Source organism: Cucumis sativus, chromosome 3, assembly GCF_000004075.3.
Source record: "Cucumis sativus cultivar 9930 chromosome 3, Cucumber_9930_V3, whole genome shotgun sequence".
NCBI lineage: Eukaryota > Viridiplantae > Streptophyta > Magnoliopsida > Cucurbitales > Cucurbitaceae > Cucumis > Cucumis sativus.
This window is the reverse complement of record NC_026657.2, coordinates 38614267-38627076: the sequence shown is the minus strand read 5'-3', so window position 1 is coordinate 38627076 and position 12810 is coordinate 38614267. Positions and strand designations below refer to the sequence as shown.

At 25.8% G+C, this 12810-nt stretch overlaps 1 protein-coding gene and 1 non-coding gene across 2 annotated transcripts; both read right to left on the bottom strand.

The window, feature by feature from the left end:
* Positions 1–396: 396 nt before the first annotated feature.
* Positions 397–468, bottom strand: TRNAM-CAU. The gene has a single exon. It is a non-coding gene; the product is annotated as a tRNA-Met (tRNA).
* A 2967-nt stretch (positions 469–3435) lies between these two features.
* On the bottom strand, positions 3436–4975 carry LOC101209101 (hypothetical protein). Its single transcript, XM_004136389.3, has 2 exons — positions 4692–4975; positions 3436–4153 (listed from the first exon to the last, which is right to left on the bottom strand). Exons 1-2 carry the CDS (start codon positions 4863–4865, stop codon positions 3608–3610), a joined length of 720 nt encoding a protein of 239 aa, XP_004136437.1. The 5' UTR covers positions 4866–4975; the 3' UTR covers positions 3436–3607.
* Between the last annotated feature and the right edge of the window lie 7835 nt (positions 4976–12810).

Here is a 12810-nt window from a genome sequence, read left to right as displayed (position 1 = left end):
GAAGGTGGGGTCTCACATCTTTAAGTTAATGGTGAGCGATGTATTTGTTTTTTTGGTTTTGGGTATCTTTTTCTTTAATAATGTGAGACAGGAATGGGAGTTCAGTCAGCTTATAGTTGAATGGCTGACTGAAGTACTTTTTCTGATTTGAAATACAAAGAAAACGATTAGGTTTATGATACTGTTTCATATTCCTTTAACATTGTAACTTTATGAAAAGAAGAAGGGGCGAAAATGAAGAGATTAGACTAAGTCATTTTCACTGGCTTCCAAACAAAAACTAAAAAGTAAAACAAACTTTTCTTTTATCTATTTCTGCTTTCCTTTTACCAAGTTGAAAATGAATTCATGAAAAAAAAGAGCAAAAATATAAACACATCAGAAGAACATCCTTCATATCAGAGCCAGGTTTCGATCCTGGGACCTGTGGGTTATGGGCCCACCACGCTTCCGCTGCGCCACTCTGATTTGTTGATGTTGTATGGAATTAATTAAGCTTATAAATTTAACTATTTGGTTGTGTATAAGTTACAACGTAAAGGAGTATTATTATCCAATCTGTCAATCATCGAGTTATGCTGAGTGTTTTCAATTACAATTATCAAATTGATTCAACATTTAAGAAAAAGAAAATTTGTTTCAAAGGTAAAAGTTCTAACAAAACAAAAGTTTAAAATTAAAATATGATAATAATAGATTTTATGTTCATTATTTAGTTTTTTTTCCAGTATTTTTAAAAACTATAAGTTAAAAGAATCATTTGTTGTTTTTAAAATTTGACTAAAAAATCTAAATCTAAATAATACAAGTTTCTAAAACAAAAAAATCGAGATGATTATGAAACACAAATTATTTATTTTATAATGTGCAAAGGAATCGAATAATATTCATATTTGAATTGTACAAATAAAAGAAAAATCAAATAAACTTCCTTTGAAAAGGTGGAAAATTATATTTGAAAAATAAAAAAGCGAAAAAAGAGGAGAATGATTACACACATTTGGTAAATGATATGATTTGTTGGTGTGTTCGACCAAAATATTGCATCTCTATGCTCTTCCCATGACCACTCACCAATGACACTTTCATTTTTCCTTTCTCTTTTTCTCATCAAATTTCATACTTACTCAATTATTGTACTTTATATTACGGTTATTTTTAAAAATAATAAAATAAATTAAAATATTTATATATTATAGCAAAATTTTGAATTCTCTCAACGATAGCTACCGATAGATTTTTATCACTGTTTATCAATGTCACTGATAGAACATATAAGTGATTATCAATGTGATAAAATCAGAAGATTTTGTTATACATTGTAAATATTTTATCAATTTTGCTATATACATTGTTTTTTAAATATAATAAAATAAAACAAATTATTTATAAAATAAGAGTTTTTTTCAAAAACTGACAAACTATTTACACTTCATAAAACAAAATCACGACAAAATTAATTACACTTTATTTTCTATGAAATGTAAATATTTGATCGATGTTTTATTTTTTACAATTTTCTTATAAGATATTGTAGGGAGATGGAATATGATATACTAAAATAAACTATTGTTTATATTTACGTATGTCTATATGTATCATAATATATATATATATATATATATATATTACTAAAATATTTGATACTATCGTCTATCATATATTTATAATATTTTGCTACATTTGAATATTTTTAAAATTTTTGTTGTTTATGACCATACATAATCTTCTACTTTTTGTTTAGTTTGGTTTCATATTATTTTCCATATACTTTAGTTTTAATTGTTCAATTTTAACCATGTATTTTAAATTTAGTTTAATTTAATCATTTATACATTTAATATATTTTAAATTTTAAGTTTAGTTTGGATTTGATACATAGATTTCAATATATTATATTTTATCATTTAGTTTAGTTTTAATTTAATCTACAAGTTTCAATATATTATATTTTACTATTGAAATTTTGGTTTAATTTTTATTTGATTATTTTTATCTTTTACACTTGAGATTATATAAGGTTCACTTTCAATACTTCGCATTAATTTTCTATAAATTAATTCTAAAGGGTTAAGTTTGTGAAGAGAAGATAAACCTTAAAACGTATTGATTTTTATATCAGTATGATATTGCTTATTTTAAGTATAATTCGATCTCATGATTTTGTTTTTTGTTTCACTTCAAAAAGATACTGTCAATGTGAAACTTTGATCACGTTTTCAATAAAATTTATTATAATTAAATTAATTTTCATTTTTTTATCACTACTAATTTCTTTAATATAAATTTTTTAATTAATTGATTAAAAATAACACATATGTGAAAATATAAAAGTAAAAAAAATATAAAGAGGAAGAAAAAACTAAACACAAAATTTGTTACGAGAATGATCATTTAAATGATAGAATATTGTTCATTTTAGGTATACACATTTTAGTTCATGTAGTCACTCATGTATCAATAATCATTCATTTATCTAATTGATATAGGATTTTGATCGCATTAATTTTCAATCAAACTCTCTAGAATAAAATATAAATTTTTAAGATTTTTATAAAACTAACTAAAATCGTTAGGATTAATTTATAGAGATTTTTATTACCATTTTTAGATCAATGGAAATTATATTTTAAAAAAATAAAGAGCAAAAAGTTTCTTCTTTCATAATTAACTAAAACATATTGAGTTATGATTCTTGATGAGTTGACATACATTTTACATACATTTTTCAAAGAAGAATTGGGCAAACTAATTAAGTGAAAAAAGAAAATCTAATGTCCCCTCTACTCAAAGCTAACCTTTCTTTTTTCCTCCCTTTTACACAGTACTATATTTTTAATTTTAACTTTTCTTAATTAACTCATTAAGCAAAATATGTGATATATATATATGTATGTATAATGTATGCATGGAAAGAAAGAGCATGATTATTATAAAATATTAAAGCATAATCTTAGATTTAAAAAGATTTTAAATTATAGTAAATCATAACAAAAATTATATATATATTCATAACTTTATGATGTTTGTGTTAATTTCACAACAAATCAAAATATTATATAAAAAGTTAATGAGGTTCGACTATTTATAGGCTTGAATTAAGAAAGAAAAACATAATAAAAAATGGTTAAAATTGCAAATTTGTCTCCACAATAAAAAAAAAAAGAGAGAGTTAAAATATAGTTCATAGGTTTATAATTAGAATTAATACTTTCATGGTGTGGACAAAAATTAAAATTTAATTCATATATTTTTATAATTAAAATTCAAATTTGGTCACTGTAATTTAGAAAATTTCTTTTAACAAGTGAGGTGTCAATTACTATTAAGTTGATTATTTATAATGGTTGTATTAAAACATAAGAATTGACTAAATTCTTAAATAATAGGAATTTAGTTTTTAAACCATATACTAAATTCTAACCTAGGAATTAATTTATAATCACAAATGCAAAAATTTTATTGATGAAGGTTTTATAGTTAGCTTGAACAAGAGGATTGGACGAGTAATTTACCGGGATCGAGCCAAGCCTTTAGGTCGATACTGCTAATAAAATTGTAATTATTTCAATTTACATACATCCATTATCCATAACAAAAGCAAATCCTAAACATTACTGAGCTCACCATTACCCCCACCGGCGACGATGGTCTTCCGTTTTGCAGTAGTGTGGGAACAAACGACGTCGAGATTATAAAGAACAGGCACCATAGAAACAGAGCAAACGAAGACCAAAACAGGGCCAAAAATCCAGAGGAGCATAGGGAGGGCGGCGTAGAAGAGGCGGTTGCCGACGGTGTTGAGAATAAATCCTTTATCAAGGAGATCAGAGATGTAATCGGTGGTTATGGAGGCAGCGCCTGGAGGAATGTTGATGAGAATATTGACCTGATTGATGAATCTGATGGAGAGGGAATGGCAAAAGAAAGAGAAGAGGAAGAGAGTTAGTAAAGTAACGTATTTAAGGCCTAACATGAAATCGCCGTGTGCGCCATAAACAGCGTCGTTCAAGGGCTTCTTTATGCTGTATGTGCTACTTAATACTGCCGCTAACCCCGTACACAGGAGAATTGAAGTGGTCGCCATTAGGGTGCATCCCATTATCGTGTTCCTTAGTGATTGGACGGCTAGGATGTTTTTCTTCTCATTATCCTGCCAATTAAATTTCATCTCCCATTAATTATAATTAATAACCTAATCTTAATCTACACTCAATAATAATAATAATAATATTCATCTAATTAAAATTGGGCTTCTTCTTCTTCCAAACTTTTCCATATCCATAACCATAAATAATTCAACTACTTAAAAATAATCCACTTTTCTTCTATACAAACCTAAAAGACTTCACTATTATTATTATTATTATGGAATCTATTTTAAACTAGATTAAGGTGAAATTACAAAATTTGAGTGGTATAGCTCTCTCAAACTTTTTAAAAATTCAACATTAAAAGAATTTAGACACAATTAGTACAATGGTGGAGGTTAATTTTTAGGAAAGTATATCTCAAACTCACAAACAGGATCATAATTTGCATGAAAGGAGGGATGAAGAGAGGATTAAAATTGTCCTCAAAAGAAAAAATTGGAAAAAGATGATAAGAATTTTTCAAGAAATTAAAAAAAAAAGGGGGTAATTAAAAAAAAAAAGAAAAAAAGAAAGCATATATAAAAAAGGAGAAGGAACCTGTAAAATGGAAGAGATCCAAAAACGTCTAGCATTAGTGTTGATACCAATGAGAGTAGTGAAAGGCTGAGTTCGAACTCTATGCCAAAGCCATGCATGATATCCACTGCTTATTAAGAACCCTAATGGAACCAATATTATGTCCAAATAACAGCTTCTCCATTCTCCCCTCATCTCTTTCTTTCTTTTTTTTTCAATTTATAATTATTTGATCTATCTCTTCAATAATAATAATAATAATAATAACTACTATACTAATGTTATTGTTATTATTATTATTATTTATTGATCTCTAATTAATATATCAGCTTCTGATCTTTGCAGCTCTTTGCAAAAATGTGTGCAGAAACAAAGCACTTATATATGCAAAGGCAATGGATGGATGTGGACTAGATTGAATGCGTGATTCACTTGGTCAAGTAATTTAAAGACTTTACAAAATAATAATAATAATAAATTTGTATTTTGAATATTGTATATTGAAACTCTCATCAATATAATGTCATTACACCACAAAAAAGCACTTCTTTTTTCCCTATCCCTCCTTTATCTTTTTCAACCAAATATTTTTCTACTCATTGTGGGGGGGACTTTTGTCCTCTTATGCTACTTTAATTCACTACATTTACTAATCAAATTTCTATCTAACTAATATGTTTGTTTTAGTCTACAAGATGGTTTAATTTTTTCTCCTTTTTTTTTGTTGTTGTCTAGCGAAATGATGATAAATTGATCGTTAAATGCATGTTTTAATTTAGTGGGAGTAGGAGGATTGGAACGAACCTCATGCACGAAAAAAATGTATTATATAAATAAAAATAAATTTCACATCAACTTTTGAAGTTCTACGTCATCGTCACTCGTACGTAACTTTTTAGCTGCTTAGCTAGTAGGGTAGGATAAGGATTTTGAGGGATCAAGTATTACTAAATATGGGATAGTGGGAATTGTTGTTAATTAATAATATTGGAACAATATTGATGGAATTTGATATTTAGAGTTTAGAGAAATAAGTATCATTGTACCAAGATGTTGAATAATAATCCTAAGTATTCAATGGGAAAAATAACAAACATTAGGGCTATTATGGTTATAATAAAGTTTTTATTTAATGAAAAACATCTTTTTAACACTTCAAGCTCTAATGATGAAGAGTACTAAAGAGAAAGTGTTAATTGGGGAGATAGATATTAGTTTGTTACATTATCATTGTTAATAGGCATGGTTAAATATTCTTGTTTATTTATTTATTTTTATAATGTTTAACCTTTAAGTTGTTAAAATAATATTTAATAAAAAATAATTATTAAGATTGTTTTCAAATATATCAAATATCGTTGTCTATCGATAAGAATTATATTGATAGACTGTTATCATCTATTATTGATAGGTCATGCTATTTTTCAACAATTTTACTTTATTATTATTATTAGTGGACTTGCATCCTTATTTATTTATTTTTATCATCCCTTTTCCTGCACATTAAATTGAATAAATTCCATGTTTGACCTAAAACCAAAGAGGGTTGATGTTATAATCACCAACTTTAAAAGGGATGTTCTTCACATGCAATTCTTATTATTTTTAATATTCCTATAAATTACTATATCTTACAAGAAAGAAAAATACTCTCTATGGAAAATTACACCCACCAACTATTTAGATTCTCAAAAGTTTAGGGGAACTTGAAATTAATAATTATTTGCCCTTCTCTTTCTCCATACCCAAAGAAAGGGAATTTAGTTGGGTACAAAAATTGCCATTAAAACGTTTGAAGTATAAACGTATGTATGTGTGAAGCAGTTACAAATACCTTATTTTGTTAGTCTTGGAATATGCTTATTTTAGGCAAATTTGTTAGGAAAACGTATAGGATTTTTGTCTTTCTTTTCTTTCTAATGTGTGATTAGTTATGATTTAATTGTGTCATCATTAATGCATGGCTTTGACAGTTTGGACTTAACTATAAAAATGTGTTTACCTAATCTCCTTTTAATTCTGAATTAATCTGATGTGATTCCGTGCCTATGTACGTGTTTGAGAAATTACGAACCGACTAACTTAGGGACCAGATTAAAATCAAACCAAAAATTCAAATCTCAAGGAAAAAAAATTGTAACATTGTAAAATTTAATGAATTAAATTATAACGAACTCAAAACTTAGAGACTAAATGTGCATTTTGAAATCTAAGAACGGCCAAATAAAAACATATTAAAATGATATTATTTTTCCGAAAATAAAAAAAATATTGAAAAGTAATTTAATTTTTTGTTTAAATATTAATTTTTAGTCCATGTTTTTTTTCAAATTTAATATTTTGATCCTCGTACGTTCAAAATTATTCTACTTTAGTTCTCATATACTTTTCATTTTTGTTCATGTATATTTTTGAAACGTTTGTAATGGACAATTTAAAAAAAAACACTTAAAAAATTAGGTTGAAGTACATATATTTCACTCTTTTTGAGGAGATTAATCGAGTCCTCTTCAATATGTATTGTATTTTTCTTATATCACATTAGTGAAAACATATATATTCTATAGCATGTATTTGATCTTTAGAAAAGATACAACAACTTTAAATTAAAATGTGTTGTGTAATTCAAACCACTTTCAACTGAAATGTTGAGTTCAAAGCTTCACAACTAAAATCATACTTCCACGATTAATTATTCGTAAAATGATATCGAATGATATTATTTATGAAGTTTTCAAAACCTAAATTTTAACTTTTAAAATTATAATGACGCAATTTTAACTTTTCTTAAAATTAGTGGTGAGAACCTTTACAATTTTAAGTTTATTTGATTGGTTTATTACCAGAATAACCCTACAATCAAAATAAACAAATGCAAATGGGCAACAACAAAAAGGGAATTCCACATAAACCCTAATTCATTGGTTCTTTCTTGTTCTCATCATTAATTTTTATCCAAACACCATGCAGATAATATATAGTTAACATTTTCTTACTTAACAAAATCATTGGTAGAAAAATCATTTTATACTCAAATATGTTATTATATTATCAGCTGAAGTGATTTTGGAACTTTTTTTAAAATAATAATTACAAGAATAGGATTATAATTAGTATTTGTTATTTGTGTGAGAAAGTTTTGTATAGATCATACTTAATTAAGGTTAAGTTAGTTGCTTGTATTTGCATATTATATATTCACTATTTGGTAATCATATGATATACACAATTTAGACTATTCGGATAAGTTAGATTACCTAACAAATAAAAGCGTGTACGTTATGTACCCACACGAGTTTTATAGAAAATGGGGGTGATGTGAACTTCATTCGTGAATTTTAAGAAAATAAATTTATAGAACGTGGGAGAAAATTGTAGAAATCGTACACGAGTTCTACAAAATTTAAATTGTGTGTACCATCCCCAACATCAAATGAGGTGATGTAGTAAAACTCATTTACATAAGTTTTCTACTCCAAATTTATCGGTGACTAATTGACTCCAACACTTTTTTTCCATCCTACTCATTTTTAAATTCTATGATTTTTTTGTATAGAAAAGAATAGTGAGAGTTGCACCGACTTCTGTGTTTTCCATTTCTCTACTACACTATAAAAGAATTTCAAAAACTTAAAAATATCACGTAATCGTATTTTATTAGACTATATTTGAACTGTATCAAACGATAAATGGTACTAGTTCATAAATTTAGTCCTCTTTTTATCTCTCTTTTCTTGGGGGTCTTTTGTTGTTTCTGACTCATTACCAATACCATCGTTATAATTTCCATCATTGCGGCTTTGATTATTTATTATTTATTATTTATTCACTCTTTAATCTTTTCTACTTCTTTTATTTCTTCTTTTTTTTTATATATATCATGAATGATTATTATTTTTTATTCGTAACAATAATCATAAAGTAGAGCATATTAGAAGTACAAATGATCAACTTATATACATACATATAGTGTATTTTAATTATTGAAATATAATAATTAAGAATATCATAACTCAATTATTGCATATGATACTTTTAAGGAAATAAAAATAAAGAGGCAAACTTCTTTAGCAAAACGTTTCTTAATAATGAAGGTTCTTTTCTTTATATACACGTCAATTTAATATGGTTTTTATTATTTAAAATTTTATTGGTGATTTATTTATTTATGAGTTTTGTAATATATTTAAAAGTATCACATTATTAAAATATAATTAATTTGACATAATTCAATAATAAAGTTATATTAAAGATCATACTAAACATAAGAGTTGGATAGGAGTATTTTCTTTTTAAAAAAATAATGAAAAAGGAAAGGAGATTGCATGTGGATATCTATATATTTACACATCAAAATATTCCTTGAAAAAGAAAATGCATCCCTTAACTATTTTCTTATATATAATAACAATCTCAAGTTACATTAAAAGCGGAAAGAAACAACTAATAATTGATATCTCTTTATACTAATTTTTTTCGTTTTATCATTAGAGATAATAACGTTTGTACCTACTATAATTTTTCTAGTCGAGGTGAGATTTATATTATGAGGTAATTTAAATAAGAAAAAAAATCTACCTCATTTAGTTCAAAGAGTATTTGTGAAGTATTGAAGAGAATTTGACCCTTACTTCTTAATTTAATTGATGTCACGTTCCTTAATTAACCAATGGAGTCCTATATGTCAAAATTTGTCAAATAAAATGGAAGTTTCTTAACGAGTTTAACTTATTTATAGTCTTTAAAATGGCAATCGAGTCTTAACTACCCAAGTTATGTTATAAGTGAATTTGGACAAAGAGGTATAAATTTAATGAAAAAAAAAACTTAAATGGGACTAAAACAAGGATCGTGATAGACCAAGGGAGGGGAAATTTTGACCTTTCGAGCTTTTGGTCAAGCTCCCGATTGATCGTGAGGACCCTCCATATATATGAGATAAAGTTGAATTTTAATTTATTCCCAAACTCTTTTCCTAATTAATTTTCACGTTATTTCATTAACTAACTTAAGCATCAGAGTGTATGTAGCAAGCACTACACTAATATCATAATTTGTATATGTAATTTTCTCTTTTGCACATCGTTTTTTTCTCTCCTTCAAATAAATTTAATGTCGGTGCTTCTCCAATCCAAAATTTAGGGCGAACAAGTGCATAAAGCTAATTGTGATAGTCAAGTGATGATGATATTGTAAGACTATTTGTTAGTCGTTTTGGTATGATCACTACCCTAAGTAAAAATGATGGTGGTGGGTTGTTGTTGTTTGTTGCATTAATTGGTTGTGGAAAATTAAAAAGGGGAAATGCCAAAAGTTTCTCTTAATTAAAGAACCAAATACAAGAAATAACCCTCTAAAAGATCAATAATTGGCTTGTAAATTAGTCAAGTATTATTGCTTAATATATATATATATTAATAACATATAATTAAGTATGCTAATTTATATATGTGTTTTTTTTCTTCTTAATTATATTATTCTTTTAAAAGATTAAAACTCACATTATTTCTTTTTTAAAAAATATGACAACTCATATGGGATGCTCTTTTATTTGTTAGGGTTGTAGTGTGGTTCATTTTCCTCTTCAAAATAAAGAAATTTAAAATTAGTCAAAATCTTAAAACCTAAAGAATAGAAACCAGTGGATGTTGTAAAAATAAATAAAAATGCATTTTTTAGTTAAAAACCGGGGTTGAAAATATTAGGATCGATAACCATTTTAGGTTATGGTTTTTTAAAACTAATTATATTTTCTTTTCATGTCTTATACAATCATTTGTATTTTCTTTTAAATACAATAGTTGTATTATTAGCCGGATTTCAAGAATTAAATAAAAAGAAACTTTTTGAAAGCTATCTTTTTTAGGGTGTTTGATGATCCAATTGTTTTTTCTTTTCTATTTTTTTAAAATAATATTTAAAGAGCACGTAGATTTGATAACTTAATTACTTTTTTTCTAAAAATACAGAAAATTACGAAGAAAAATTGAAAATGAAAAAACCAGAAAAGAAACTTTGAGAAAAATATACTTTGTTTTCCAAAAACATCAAACAAAACTAGTTAATGACTTTTTGTTTTTAATAAATAGGATTTTGAAAATCAGAAGAAAAAAAGAAACAAAAACAATAAAAATTAAACGATTATCCAAAAAGCCTTAGTTTTTAAATTTTAACTTGATTTTTAAATGAAATGTAAATAATAAAACAAGAAAATTGAGGTAAAAGTAATATGATCATTTTTAAATAAAGAAAAACAAAACTAAATCTACATTTTTCTCAAAATTTGAAATTCTTACTATTCATTTATAACTCAATAATAATAATAAAAATAAATACAACTTTTTTCTAGAATTAGAAGCCTGACTTGAAAATGAGAAACTAAAAAGTTAGTACAAACAAAAAATCATAATGGTTAGGTTGAATTTTTTTTTTTACTAAGCTTTATATATAAATTTTTATATATATTAAAAGAAAAAGAAAAAGGAAAATAAAGACAAATGATTGGACAAAAAAACAAGGTAAGTGTTGGGGAAAATTTGGGATGTAAATGTGACAGAAAACCAATATAAGGTATTGTAAGTGGAAGGAATAATATGTTAGAATTTGTGGTATTAGGTGGCCATTCTCAATTGTGATTTCCACATAAGGCCAATATTTCTTGTTCTTAAGAATGCCACCTATCCTTCAATTAATCACTACAAAACACACTACTTAATAATATCTCTATACACAATTAATCCTAATCCAATATCATCTTTAAATAATATCTTAATACTCCATACTTTAATCTTTCACTCAACAAACAAACATATGTATGTATATCTAAAATAGCTGCTGCTGCTAAACTACTGCTACTACTAAACATATTTATGGTTGATGTTTGTTCAAATAGAAAAATTATTGGTTTTTTTGTTTATTCAAAATGATCGATAAAAATCATGATGGTCTCCTTTAATTTAAAAAAGAAAAAGTTTTATGTTAGAACAATGCAAGATTAAAGAAAGAAGTGAATCTTTAACTTCAAGGTCAATAGTATAATAAACACTAGGTTGGTGCTCATTTTGATAAAGAAAAATGTTGAATGATTATAGATAGACTTAGACAAATTGTGGTGGATACATGTGGAGAAAAACAAACCGTGAAATAGAATGGAATAGAGCAATTGTAACTGATTGATTTTATTTATTTATTTTCTCTTCTTTTTTCAGGTGGTATTATCGAACAGGTTATGTCCAATAAAAGTTCATTGGAAAGAAAGATAATCTACTTAGACATATTCTTATTCTTTTGAATATTTTCGATAGACTTTTTTAAAAAATTGTAAATATAATAAATTTCATCAAAGTATATCAATGAAAGAAGTCATTAAAGTCTATCAATGGAAAAAGTCCAACACTAATAAATTATATTAAAAATATTAAATTATCATTGACAAACCATAAAATCTATTTAAAAAATTAAAAATATCGGTACGTACTTTATTATTATTTTCAAGGTTTCTACTCGTTATAATTACCTTGAATTTATAAATAATTTTTAGGAATAGTCGTAAATATAACAATTATATTTAAAATAATTAAGTATATAACAACATTTCAAAAAGTTTGCAAATATAGGCAAAATCTGCAAAAGTCAATTATACAAATATATCACTTATAGACCACATGATTTTACTATGTAATTTTAAAAAATATCGCTACGTACTTAATTATCAGAGATAGTTGCAGATTTAACAATTAGATTTAAAATAATTAAGTATATAATAACATTTTAAAAAAATTGCAAACATAACAAAATTTGTCAAATTCTATCAATGATATAAGTATATCACCGATAGATCATGTTACAAATATTTGTTTATGATAGACCATACAAAGTCTATCAGTGAGTGGTAGTTTTTATATATTTACTATTTTGAAAAAATGTTGCTATATATTTATTATTATTCATAAATCGTCTTTAATTACAATTTTTCTAATTATTATTCCTATTGTGACGATAATTCTTCTGACTTTCAGGCCCATATTGTGTGGGCTTCATTCCGGCATTACTGGGCTTTCTATGGGCCGGGCACAAAGCTGATCTTTTCAAATGCGCACAACCGATAACACAAAAAATCTGTCTTTTGTTGTGAGCAACC

What these genes read in the sequence shown, in the direction of transcription:
- LOC101209101 (XM_004136389.3), bottom strand. Translation starts at nt 4,865, where the DNA reads ATGAGGGGAGAATGGAGAAGCTGTTATTTGGACATAATATTGGTTCCA. An exon ending in GGATCTCTTCCATTTTACAG is followed by an intron (nt 4,154 to 4,691) that starts GTTCCTTCTCCT and finishes TTTAATTGGCAG; the next exon opens with GATAATGAGAAGAAAAACAT.